This window comes from Prinia subflava, chromosome 6 (genome assembly GCF_021018805.1).
Source record: "Prinia subflava isolate CZ2003 ecotype Zambia chromosome 6, Cam_Psub_1.2, whole genome shotgun sequence".
Classification (NCBI taxonomy): Eukaryota; Metazoa; Chordata; class Aves; order Passeriformes; family Cisticolidae; genus Prinia; species Prinia subflava.
This window is the reverse complement of record NC_086252.1, coordinates 25,074,604-25,087,031: the sequence shown is the minus strand read 5'-3', so window position 1 is coordinate 25,087,031 and position 12,428 is coordinate 25,074,604. Positions and strand designations below refer to the sequence as shown.

Below are 12,428 nucleotides of genomic sequence, written 5' to 3'. Positions count from 1 at the left end.
AGCAGTTCAAGATGAGTTTATAGCAAAATTAGGCTTTTGAGATAAGTATCTTAACACTTACAGCAATATTCACAAAGAGTAACCATAGTCTACGAAAGCTAATCTCTCTACACTTCCTTTACAGTTGACAGGGAGAGATAAGCATATTTAGAGACTTTCAAGACACTTACATGCAAGTTTCCTGCTTTGAATGAACCTCTTCTTTCCAAGCAGTATCAAGAGCCTCTATTAGCTAACTCTTCATAGGCCCACTCCACTTCAAGTACACGAAAAAGATAAGACTGTAATTGGTCTCAAACAGAAATATCTACTTTCCTTAACAAGATCTGTTTCCTCACCTAGTTTGAGTTTTACAGAACTTCTCTATTTCCTGTATCTCATTGTCTTGGCAGCAGCCAAAGCATTTAACAGCTCATTTCTCAACCAAAATGAAAAATTACTTAGCTGTTACATCAAGCAAATCTTTCTTGAAAGTCACAATGCTTTCTTAAGATTTGTTCACGATTTTTAAATTTTTACATTTTAAACTTAAAAATGTTAAATTGAGGAAGGGTCACAGCAGCTGAAACTTGCACAAAGGCACCACAGTGACACCTTGCAAAATATGTTAGTGCTGCCAATTTGGCAACAGAACATACTGGCTGCAAATTGACTGCTCGTCCTCCTCTCTTATCCAAGACCAGATTTTCTCACAAAGATATGTCAAAAAGTAAGAGAGACAGTTCACTGGGCTACACATAACTGCATCACTGACTCCAGGGCACTCTGGCTTCTTGGAAATTTATCACCACCATCATGGTGGAAAGCCCCACAGCACCACAACAGGAACATTCCTTACCATTAGCTGGGCTATATGCTAAACAAACTGCTTAGTGCTATTCACATCATAAAAATGTTTAAAGCTAATTCAATATCTTAAGATAACATTGGAGTGTTGACAAACACACACAGTAAAACACTTCTGTTATGTTTGTAACTTTACCCTAATTTACTATCTAACATGAACTGAGTAGCTGCATAGGTGTCTCAAACAAAACAGGTGTATGAAATTTTTAGACTCTAGAATCCCATGAAACATGCACTACAGTGAGTGTTATAATGAGATTTAGATGCTTCTGTGTCTTCTTCCAAAAATCACAAGTGGTGCTCTTGGCTCAGCACTTGTGGCTGCCATTTGGAGCCCTTGTACTGAAGCTGGCATGGTGGCACCAATGTTAGTTTTACTCCAAACTTAAGACTAACAAGTCAAAATACTTGTGAAGAAGGGCTACAAATATTACAATGAAAACCATTCCTCACTACAAATGCAACTGCTTGTGCTCCATCCAAGGTCCTGCTGGATGATAACTGGAGGGGATTTTGTCCAACAGACAGTTCACAGCATATACCCTAAAAAATACAGTTTAGCTCTCATCATTGTGACTGCATTCAAGATCACCATTTCAGCCAAAGAACTAATTGTACACAGCACCAATTAATCCTACCAGCACCACCAGTACTGATGATTCCTGCAACCTTCACTACTCTAAGAAAGGAAGATCATGCTGCAGCCAGTGATAAATAAATGGATTTTAAGAGTAACCACTCACTAAAAGAGTAAACCTATCACAAACCACTTTTATCAACAATAGTCTATGAGCAAAAATAAAGTACGTTAGAAAAAATGCAGTCTTCCAGCAGTTACTGAGTATTGCAAACAACTGGAGCATTTCAATTAATGTACAATTGTGATTACCTACCAATCATCAGATATGTCTTTTGAGGACATATAGAAGAAAGCACCTCTTTAAGCTTCAGTAACTAGTTCTATCATTTTCACTTAATCTTCCAGTTTGGTGACTGTGATGGGTTGAATTATAAGCAGTTTGGGAAATAAGCCAGACGAATAAACTCATTCTCCATTTCTACACCTAGTTTTATTATCTACCTTCAGGTACTGAAACTGCAAAGCTTTGTTTTTTTCCAGTATAACAGTCATATTTGACAGAATATTCCATCCAGAGCAAAACTCAACTACTTCAGATTTGCAGCAGTGGAGAGTTTTAATCATGGCTGCAAATCACATCACGACTTCACATTAAGTACCAAAGAAAATTAACACAAGGATACATATGAGCCTTTTTGATGCATATAATCCACTGGCATTTTTGTCTTCACCATGAAGACAGCTCAGTCTCTTCACTCATCTTCCAAATTCTTCAAGACATAAAGGAGAAAATGTCCTCAGTGAGGAGTCTTTGTTATATACTATCTTACTCATTCCTCAAAGCACAGTTGTTCCTCAAAGCCCAGTTCTTCCTGCACACTACTCAAGGCAGTGATACATTGAGCAAAACCAGAATACAGTAATACAACTATGATTTTTCTCATCTTCTGCTGCCTTGCTGTAATGTTTTCCTACTTCAATGACGCACCAGCACCTGGAGCTTCTGCCTAAAATGCATTTCCTGGCTCATATTCAATTCTTCCTCATTAAGCACCCCACATGCTCTTTTCATCATAATTCAAATTAGCTTTGTACATTCAGTCAGAGAGTTCCTTCATTTTTTCTATCCTTGAAATATAAAATGCAAAAAAAAAAGAAAAAACAACCCATAATATGCTAACATGGAATATTTAAGTAGATAAGACATTCATAAGCCATACAGATTTCCAACACAGCATAGAAAAAACATCCCTGAATCTATCTCCAATTCAAGAATAAAATGTGCAACAACAAATTGCAATGAACTGAACCAGGCAGCCCCAGGTATGGACAGACTCAGACCTCTCACACTTGGAACTGCACAGAGAGATCAATAATAGCACCAAGAAGTTAAGTGTGTAATTAATATACACTAATGGAAAATGAGAAAACCATGTGTACACGTGCAGGTAACACAAAGTATGCAGAATCCAAATATTCTTTTACATGATTGTGCAGCATTTTTGTAGGAAGCAGGTCTCACTGTGTAGGTCTAAATGGAGAAATTTTTAAGTTTTTACCCATATGCAATAGGCACTGTGTTTTAAACTGGATGACTCAGAGAGGCTAAACCACCAAGACATTGCTAAGCAATCAGGTGCACAAACTCTTTGTCACTTTACACTTTTGTAATAATCTTTAGCTCCTGTGAATAAAAAAAAAAAAAACGTAATTCAACCCAAACTCTCATAATAACATTTGAACCAAAATGTAAAAATAGAAACCTAGCTTTGTCAAAACATTCCAGCATTAAATGCAAAGACACAAAGACAACATATTGTCATAAGGTTTCCTTCTTGCACTAGCACAGCCCTTAGCAGCGGGGATCAAATTATCAGAACATCTATGATGCTTCACTATTATACTTTTCCCTCAAGCGATAAAAATGTAAAAATCCTCATAAACACCGCTAATAACAAAAACTAATTAAAGACTCAAAAGTTTCAGAGAAGGTATTACTGTATGTGCCCATTTGTAACCATCAACTTTAGGACAACTGTTGGGGTGCCAAGGTTACATTTGTGTCAAGGGAGAAGTTCCTCTTGTCTACCTGAACTGCTGCTGTCCCACCGAACATTAATGACAAGCAGGAGAACTGGAGCCAACAGATGATCCAGCTGAAAAGATTTTACATTTTAATTAACAATCAGCCTATCTAGCTGGTCTCACATTTCTACAGTATAACACAAAGAAAGGAGCAAGAACTCATGCTGGAATCAACCCTCTTGGCCACTGCACAGATCCAGATCTTTTAAAAAAGATGACAAGCATAATGCAGAGATTCCAGGAAATTACACGATATTAAGCATGACCTATAACGAAGTACAAATAATGGACATACATGATAGAGCAGGGAAGAGCAGTATGGCTCTACAAAAAGAGATCCTCATTTTCAAATCTTGGTGCACTCTGTGTATGTGCATAAAGAACTGATCTCACTCAGTATCACAGTCTACTTGGATTTATGGTGCTGAAGAAGTCTTGCCAAAGGCCTTCTTGCAGTCGCAGCATAAGAAAGATCTACCCTTGCATGAATAAACTGGTTAAAACACAGAAGACATAGGACAGACTAAGTTGTTTTCACAAAGAAGGAGGATACCAGTGGGCCTCCACAACAGTGTGTGTTGTTCAATATATTCTAAACTGTCCAAGAAACAGGAACTTTCTGAACCTCTGACTACTTGGGAGAGCAAGGAGAGGACTGACTACAGTAGAGGCGGTGGCCAATCAAAGGCATAGAATGGGTTCTACAGGGGAAAAGAAATAGGCAAGTTAGGACTCTGGCTGCAATAACATTTGGGTGTGGGGAGAAAGTGATAAAGTGCTACAAAATTGTACAAGGAACAGAGAGATGTATTGTTATAATATACAGAGAATGTTCACTCTCCTCCCAAAGAAAGGTGGTACCAAAGGAATTCAGTACAAATGTTTAGAAAGTCAAAAAGGGAGTAGTTTTTACTAGAATCATTAACATACCTATGGGATTTTTTACAAAAAGATATTTGGATGCCAGACATTTATTTAGCTGCATGCATTCTTATTTAGCTAAGAAAAAAACCCAAACATTATTGGCTACACAAAAACTATACCAGATTTAGAATCAACCTTTACGAAAAATAGGGATTGAAAGAATATTCAAGCTAAGAATCCTTACACTGTTGTCACTCCTCCATAAGCATTCATTCATGCTCATCATTGAGGGAAGAATACTGGATTATCTTTCGTTTGATTCTATCACGGATTAAGACTTTACCTAAAACTTGCCAGACAGATCACCAATAACCTGTAAATCTTCTTTTGCAAGTCTCATTCAGTATTCATGATAGTGCCAGTATCACAGACACAGAACCACAACAGATATTCCATGCAGGAACTTGCTGCAGCAAGGTGTCCTTTAAGTCGGTCATTACAAAGTCATTACATTGTCCACCTCACCCCTGCCTGAAGTAACTGTGCTTACTGCTACCAGCAGCGCAAAAAATGCTTTTCTAAACCCAACTTTACACCAAGACAGTTATCATCAAGCCATTATGGAAGGAAAAACCCACAATCCCCATGGTGGTTTGTTATTCAAATTGATTTTTATTTTTAAAATGAAGTCTTATGGTGGAGTTACAAAAATTGTGACACTGTTAAAAACACACAGACATAGACAGTGACAAAACAACAAATACAGATTGAACTTTACCAGTTTTTAGCCACTGCATTACTAAAATATTTAGGGTGACAAATCTCATGCTCTTCAACAGAATGTTGTACATTTTTTTAGATTTTCTTTAGAAGTTTAATTTCTGCTTGTGTCAGTATTTTAGCTCTCTGTTCTTTTTTTTTATTATTATTATAAATTCAAACAGCTTGATCCAGATTTTTCCAGTTTTCAAATGCTTGTTCAAAGATGAGACTATAGTTACTTCTAATAACATGGTTTTTAAACTGTTAGCATTTATACACGTCTTGTCTAAATTATTTTAAAATAGTTTTAAGGATAGGTGAGATGTAATCAACATTGGCTGCTTGAATAATTCTTCCTGCAAGAAATTAAGGAGGTCTTCATTAGTAATCATAATTGGTGTCTGTTTAAATTTTTGTGAAGAACACATTGCTGAAAGAATTGCAAAATTCATCCCATCTGTGATCTAGCCTCAAAAATTATGGATAAATCATTTACATAAGTCTGATAAAATGGAGTAAAACCAGAGAACATGCTGCACACATCTGTTCCATAGCTGACTCTGCAATTCTTCCAGTAAAGCATGCCTATAAGGATTAACAGCAGTGACTTCTGCTATGTCACTGGACCATATGACATCTGAAAATGGCAAAAGGCCTGTTCAGGTACAGTTACACTGACAGATGTTACCTCAGCAATATAATCTACTTCAAAAGACAGCACATGTATAAAACCCAACAGAAGCTGCATCTAACCCTATGAGAACTTGTCCTTAATCAAATTTCCTGTTGTAGAGCAGGCTTATGATCAAAAGCCACAGGGATTGCACGTGCTGGGAAAGATACAGAAGAGCAGCAAGTGCATACTCTGCTAAGTCTAAAAATGCTTAATAGAAGAAAACAAACCCAAAATAAAGATTGAATTCAATACAGTACAAGGTTATATGCCGTGGAAAGATAACTCCAATTCATATATATGAAGAAAGAGATAGCTGATACAACAAACACTAGTATGAGCTCTTGTGTTAGCAAATGCAGGAGCCAGGAACCTGATGCTGTTGGCAAGAAAAGAAAAAAGCCCCAACAACAAAACAAAAACAGAACCCAGCCATACCTGCATGCACACACCCTGGAATGACATTTTAATAAGGCCATGTTACTTCTTCTACTTGCAGAGTAACTTAATTACTCTGTTGCTCAAAAACCGTCTGTGGAACTTGGAAAAAGATACAGACAAATCAGTGCACAGTGAGACTGAACAACAAAAATCCTGTTTGCCCAGTTCAGTAAAGAGAAGTCTAAAATAAAAAGATACAGAGGAAGTCTTCATGTATGCAAACATTTAGTGAAAAGAGCACAGAAACCATTATCCGGCATGAGTAACAAGAGTTGGATGAGAATTAACTGGCTTAACTAACACCAAGGCAGAGTTAAATGTTAAGAAAAGCCTCCTAACAACAATAATAGTCATGTACCAGCTATAAATAGACCAGTGAAGAGGTGTGGTATTCCCCTCTTCTGAGCTTTTTAAGAGAAGATCAGACAAATGTCTGTCACACATGATTTCAGCATATTTCCTTCTGCCTCTGTTGTGGGCTGACCTCATGAAATCCCTTCCCTTCTTACACATCCCTCATTTCTTTCTTCATCCAAATAAGATATGTTCATCAGTGTTATCATACCTGAGCTTCAAAAGTACAGCCTTTCCAATACAAACATCTGAAGCATATGAATTTTATTACATTGCTGTTGTCAGACTGTTAGTGTACTTGGCACAAATCATCTCAGGAAAACAAAAAGCAGCATCTTTTACTGCTGCAGATAATCCATAAAAATGGACAAAAGATGATTGGAAATACAGAAAGAGAAGCAAGTGAGAAATATATTGTGAAGGAAAAAAAGCTGAAAACAAAGTTACAGCAAAGAAAAAATACTTTAGCCTAAAGAAAACTATTTTCCTCTCACATGAAAAACTGAGTTAAAGTTTGCTGGTATATTTTAAAAAGTATGCAATAATTTGAGATACAGAAGTACACCTAAGTAAGACTTCACAAACAGATGGGACAAAGACGAGTCTCTACAGGCCTCCCTGCATCACCAATTCCCAGCTGCTGGTTTTTAAAGGACAATGCAGATACTTCTGCTTTGGCCTTGCTCACATAAGTCCAGCTTCAAATAACCTCATCAAGCTGGGCCCTAAACTATGCCACGTGTATTTGTGGATCAAGTATCTCTAGAGCAGTGGTTCCCATGTCCCAGGGGAATCCCTGCAATACCACAATACAGAATTCCATCTTTCCTTTTCTCATTGTCACCAGTCTTCCTGCCACTCCTGAAAGATTACATTTAAGATCAATATATTAAAACATCCCAGAAAACTCTGCAAATAAGCATGGTTAGTCTAAGAAAACAGGTTTACCTAGAGCCATAAACTTCATTTGTCATGTTATTAAATCAAGATGTCATGCCAAGATCCAGAAGTGAGAAGTGAATCACAAATAGCACGCTGAATTCTGAACATGTTCCCATGTTATTCTGCAAGCTGTGTGCAATTATAGCATGCATGGTCTATTTTGACCTTAGCACTACAAAATACCAAAATATTAAAATAGCAAAAGAAATATTTCTTCCTAAAGAGATTTTTCTTTCTTCTCACAGTAAAATCAGTGTGTTTAACAGAATTCACAGTTTTGTTGGGGTTTTTGGGGGTTTTTTTCAGTTTAATACTGTGCCAGTTGTACTTCAGAATTTTAAAAGCTTGCATTTAGAAATTAAACTTTCAGGACAGCAAATCTGATACTTTGCCTAATTAGAAAAACCTAGTCACTAGGCAATATAAATATTTATGTTAGCTTGTCATATACATGAAAACACATGACATTTTCTGCAAATGTATCTAAGATGTACTTAACTACATCAACCAGTCAAATTTTCATCATTCATTTATTTTTCTCCAAAAAGTCTAAACAAAGAATAATGTTAGTAGCATGAAACATTTAAGAAGATATTACTAGAAAATATGAGTACCTCTCCACAGATCAGAACACCATTGGCTGTGTGCTGTGGAAGAGGAGGAACAAATGAAGGAAATCAATATTTTTATCAGGCTGCATTTATCATACTCAGGCTGCATTTTATAAGAAAACATTACTTTAAAATTCAGAGGATGCCCAGGTAGAGAGCCACTGAGCAACTTGTCACAAAGAGAGATTACTCATTACTTTTGACTTAGATTGCTGAGGTAAAAAAGTCAGCTACAGTTAATATGAAAGAAAAAGAATATATAACTTTAGATTGCCAAGATTTCAAAGCTTTTTTCTCCATAGTTCTCCACAAATACTTATTATTAATGATAAGGTTTTAAAACCCAGAAATTCTGATTTGTACCTAAATATGAACAACTTCTTCTAGGAAATGATCAGGAAAAAATGCAACTGTTACTAAAGTTACAGCTTGACCAACTTGCTTGCTTTCTCCAGAGAAAACTTTGTAATAAAACAATCTCTCCTGCATTTAGCATCATTAGGCTTTAAATTCCAAAAGCCTGTGCACTGACTAGATTTCCCAACATTCATAGCAAAGAACCACTGACACATCTATGACCAAAATGGAAAGGTTATTAATTTTTACCATAAATTAGTTTTATCAACATTAAGGAAAAAAATCCCAGCTTGCCTAATGATATTAAACAGTAATATAATGCTCATTTCACCACATTAATGAATTGTCATTGCTCTCTACCTAGTAAGATTTACTATAAAACTCCTAAGATTACCAAGCTATCTTGAAAAAAAAAAGGTTCCTCTGACAGTTTAGAAATCTCAGCAAGCCAAGGAAAGCAACGCAAAAACTTCTGTTTTCTTCACCTTAGTCTTCAATTAGTGCCAGGTAAACCACCTATTCAAACACTAACACAGAGCTCATCAAGACAAACTCTGCAGAGATTTTTCTTCTCAAGTAATGAGTCAATCTGACAAATGTTATCTTCCTACTCTGCTTTATCAACATACACTAAAACCTGGGGAAAAAATCAAATTAATTATTACAGCTTTGCTACCTGAATGAAATCTGGGTTTAGTGATGACTGGTGGCAGTCATCATAGACCACACGGTGTAAAGGAAACAGGAATTAGAGCAAGTTCTATTTTTAACTAGATTTCTGAGGAAAAGTCATTGTAAGGAAAGGTATACGTGAAACCAGGAAAAAATAGCAACAGAAGAAATATTCTAAGGTTTTTCAATGCGGCATAAATACTAGCTCATCAATGTCCCTTCCCTTAAAATTACCCACAGGGAACTCCACAGGAAAGAACACTTTCTAGGGTATTTCGCTAGTAAGTGCTTTGCTACGAGAGAACCCCAGATGTAGTGGAGACAAGCCTGTAGCCATTCATTCTGCTAATACGTCTCTACCATATACACAGCAATACAATTCCGACGGCCTCAATGCTCTGCAACGTGCTGCATTGTTTAAAGAAAAGAAACGGTGTAGTTGAGAGACATTTTCTGCACGGACTAGAAATCCCCCTTATTTCAAGGCAGGCTTCTATTATCTTCTACCACCGTCTTAGAGGACACTGCATGATACAATACAGCTTAGAAGTGGCTCAGCTAATTTAGCGCTTTTATCTTCAGTAACGCCTCAGCCAAAAACTAAAAGCAGATTTATGAAGCAAGAGAAACCAAGGGAAGAAAAAAAAAAAAAAAAAAAAAAAAAGGCAAAAAGCCCTCCAACCTCGTGGGTGCTGCAATGCACTTCAAAAGCAACACGGGAATAATTAATCCAACATTCACTTTTTCCCCTGACAAAAACATCTCGTAGAATCTGACCTACATACCCAATTCACAGCACTACCACTGCAGAGCAATTCAAAGACGAGAAACCACAGCATCAGCAAGCAATCACGGGAAGGTTTAGAGCGACAGAAATACTCGTCAGGCACGTAAAACACTTAAGATACTGCAGCGGTAATGTAAGTAAGCAACATTAGCGTGCGTCTGCCGGTACCGCAAACAACTACACCGCCGCGCAGCCACACCTGCACCGGGCCGGGTTCGTGTTGCCACCAGCCCGGGCACCTCCGCGCCGCCCCGGGGCCCCCGGGCAAACCCGCCCCGGGGTTCCCACGCGCTCGGGCCGCCCCCGCCCGCCCCCTCCCCGCACACCGACCTATGTCACGGCGGAGGCCGGGCGGCCGCCGGGGACCCCCCGCGCTTCCCGGCGGCGGCGGGCGCAGCCCCGGCTGGGCGGGCGGCGCGGAGGGAGCGGCCAGGATTCCGGAGCGGAGCCCACCCCCCCGGGGGAGGGGGGGAAGGGGCCCGGGGCCTGCCCGCGCCGGGGCACGGCGGGGACGGTGACAGGCGGCGCCGAGGCCGGCGCGGAAGGAGCGAGGCCACTCGGCAGGCGGAGGGGAGCGGGGCAGGTGCCTCGGGGCGCTGCGGCCGCGGCGGGGCCGGGCCGGGCCGGGCCGGGGGTCGCGTCGGGCGTGAAGCGCCGCGGCTGCCGCTGCTGCCGCCCGCGAGCTCCGCCCCGTGCGCGCCGGGCCCCGTGACGGGGCGGGAGCGCGAGGCGTCACCGCGCGGCCGCGTCACCGCGACGGGACGGCGCGCGCCCGGGGGCCGCGGGGGGGCGTGCGCGCTGGACCCTCGTCCCCGGTTCGAGTCCCGCCCCGGACCCTCCGCCGCACCCCTGGGCCGAGGGCACCGGGGCCGTGAGGCTCCTGCCGCTGCCGCAGCGCCGTCTGGAGCGGCTGCCGGTCCCGGACAGGCGAGTGTAAGAGAAACCCGGCCTAGTGTTGTTCCGCAGCTGTGGGATCGGCGCCGTGCGAGGGCAGGGTGGGAAGGTGCACCGGGGTACAGCCGTAGCCATTGCTCACTGCAACAAATCCGCCGCCGCTGCCCGGCCCCGACCGCAGCCGCCCGGCCCCGACCGCAGCCCAGCACAGGACAGCCCGCCTTGAGTTGCCTCTTATAGGGGCTGTGCACGCTTTTAGCACAATTTAGAACGGCGCTCCGCCGCCTTCAAGTCGCCCATTTCTCCCAGCACAGACTGACAGCTCTCTGCAGGAGTCACCTGCTTCCCGCAGGAAGTCAATACATGCAGGGAACAAGGATGCTACCCTCAATCAGCGAGGAAGCAGTCCCGGATACGTAGCAGGACAGCTATTGCAGCTACCCTTGCAGTCTTAGGTAGCCGATGACGGTGAACAATAGCATGGCACTGTAATTAGTTTTGTACAGATTTAACAGTAACCCTACAGGCATGAACCATTGTGTGTGAGATGCACAAATGACCTGTGCGTGTTTAGCGGCCGCCCTTTGAGACACCGTCAGGCGCCGTGTGTTCACCCAGAGCCGTACAGAGACAGCAGGGACTGTGCTGGGGCGCTGACTCCACAGCTCAGTAATCCCCGCGGAGCTGCTGCTCACACGCTGCTTTCAGGGCATGGGGTAAGAGGTATTTAACGTGTAAGACATCCCGAGGTTTGCAAATCCTGGACAACCCCTCAGAATCTACTCAAAACAAGGGTTGGGGTGCTACTTTGGTCACCTTTAAAAAACCTGTAAAATAATACTTGAACAGAAGTTTAAGATTTACGTGTCAATTTCCAGTGGGAACCACATATGAAACTAAGTAATTGCCCATGAAGGTCCATAGCCTGATTATTATCTGATTATTTTGAGATCTTCAACCAAAATAGGCTGCAGAGAATGATAAAAGCAAACACTGTCATATTTTTTAAAAGGCACTGAAGAAGACAGTGTTCAAGACCAACCGATGAAACACATCCAAGAAAGGCACAAGGCACTGAATCACTGATTCCAGAGCCATCATGCAGGAAACATTGTCATCTCAAAGCTAAGACACTTCGCTCCAGAGTTGGGAAAACTGTCAGTGGTGTCCACAAGACACTTGTCATGACCAAGAGTCTTTAATTAGGAAGTTAAAAAGGTGACCTTTTCTGCCAAACAATAGGGAAACAGCCAAGAAAATGCTGACGTGTGATGCTCCTGCACCATCAAGCAAAATCAATGAGCCACAGCTGCTTACACAGCTTTGAAAACACATCCAGTGCTTCCTTGTCTTAATGTTCCATTTCATGGTCATTTGTCAGCTTTAGCATCTTGTAACTGGATTGAACTGATGGAGATGGCGTTGTGAAGAGTAGGTTTTGAAGTCAAAGTTCTTTCACTACAGAAGAAGCCAGCAAGGATTGTGGAGAATCATCCCACATTCCTCTGCCCATGTGATGCTTTGTATCGCTACACAAAGCCTGCCCAGCACAGGGCTCCA

The 12,428-nt window shown here is 41.2% G+C and overlaps 3 protein-coding genes across 5 annotated transcripts in view; 1 reads left to right on the top strand and 2 right to left on the bottom strand.

Annotated features, from left to right (window-relative positions):
* The window catches only part of MAP3K2 (mitogen-activated protein kinase kinase kinase 2), a 51,744-nt gene extending 41,304 nt beyond the window's left edge, over positions 1-10,440 (bottom strand). For both annotated transcript variants that reach the window (XM_063400796.1, XM_063400797.1), the window contains exon 1: positions 10,305-10,440. The gene's annotated coding sequence lies outside the window, so the exon portion shown is untranslated. The remainder of the gene's footprint in view (positions 1-10,304) is intronic.
* The window catches only part of ERCC3 (ERCC excision repair 3, TFIIH core complex helicase subunit), a 387,208-nt gene that overhangs the window by 61,139 nt on the left and 313,641 nt on the right, over positions 1-12,428 (bottom strand). The window lies entirely within an intron of this gene.
* LOC134551867 (collagen alpha-1(I) chain-like) lies at positions 6,510-12,019 on the top strand. Its single transcript, XM_063399850.1, has 3 exons — positions 6,510-6,513; positions 10,126-10,907; positions 11,881-12,019. Exons 1-3 carry the CDS (start codon positions 6,510-6,512, stop codon positions 11,914-11,916), a joined length of 822 nt encoding a protein of 273 aa, XP_063255920.1. The 3' UTR covers positions 11,917-12,019.

Coding starts and splice junctions, on each gene's coding strand:
- LOC134551867 (XM_063399850.1), top strand. Junction 10,908..11,880: donor CCGGTCCCGGACAGGCGAGT/GTAAGAGAAACC, acceptor ATTTTTTAAAAG/GCACTGAAGAAGACAGTGTT.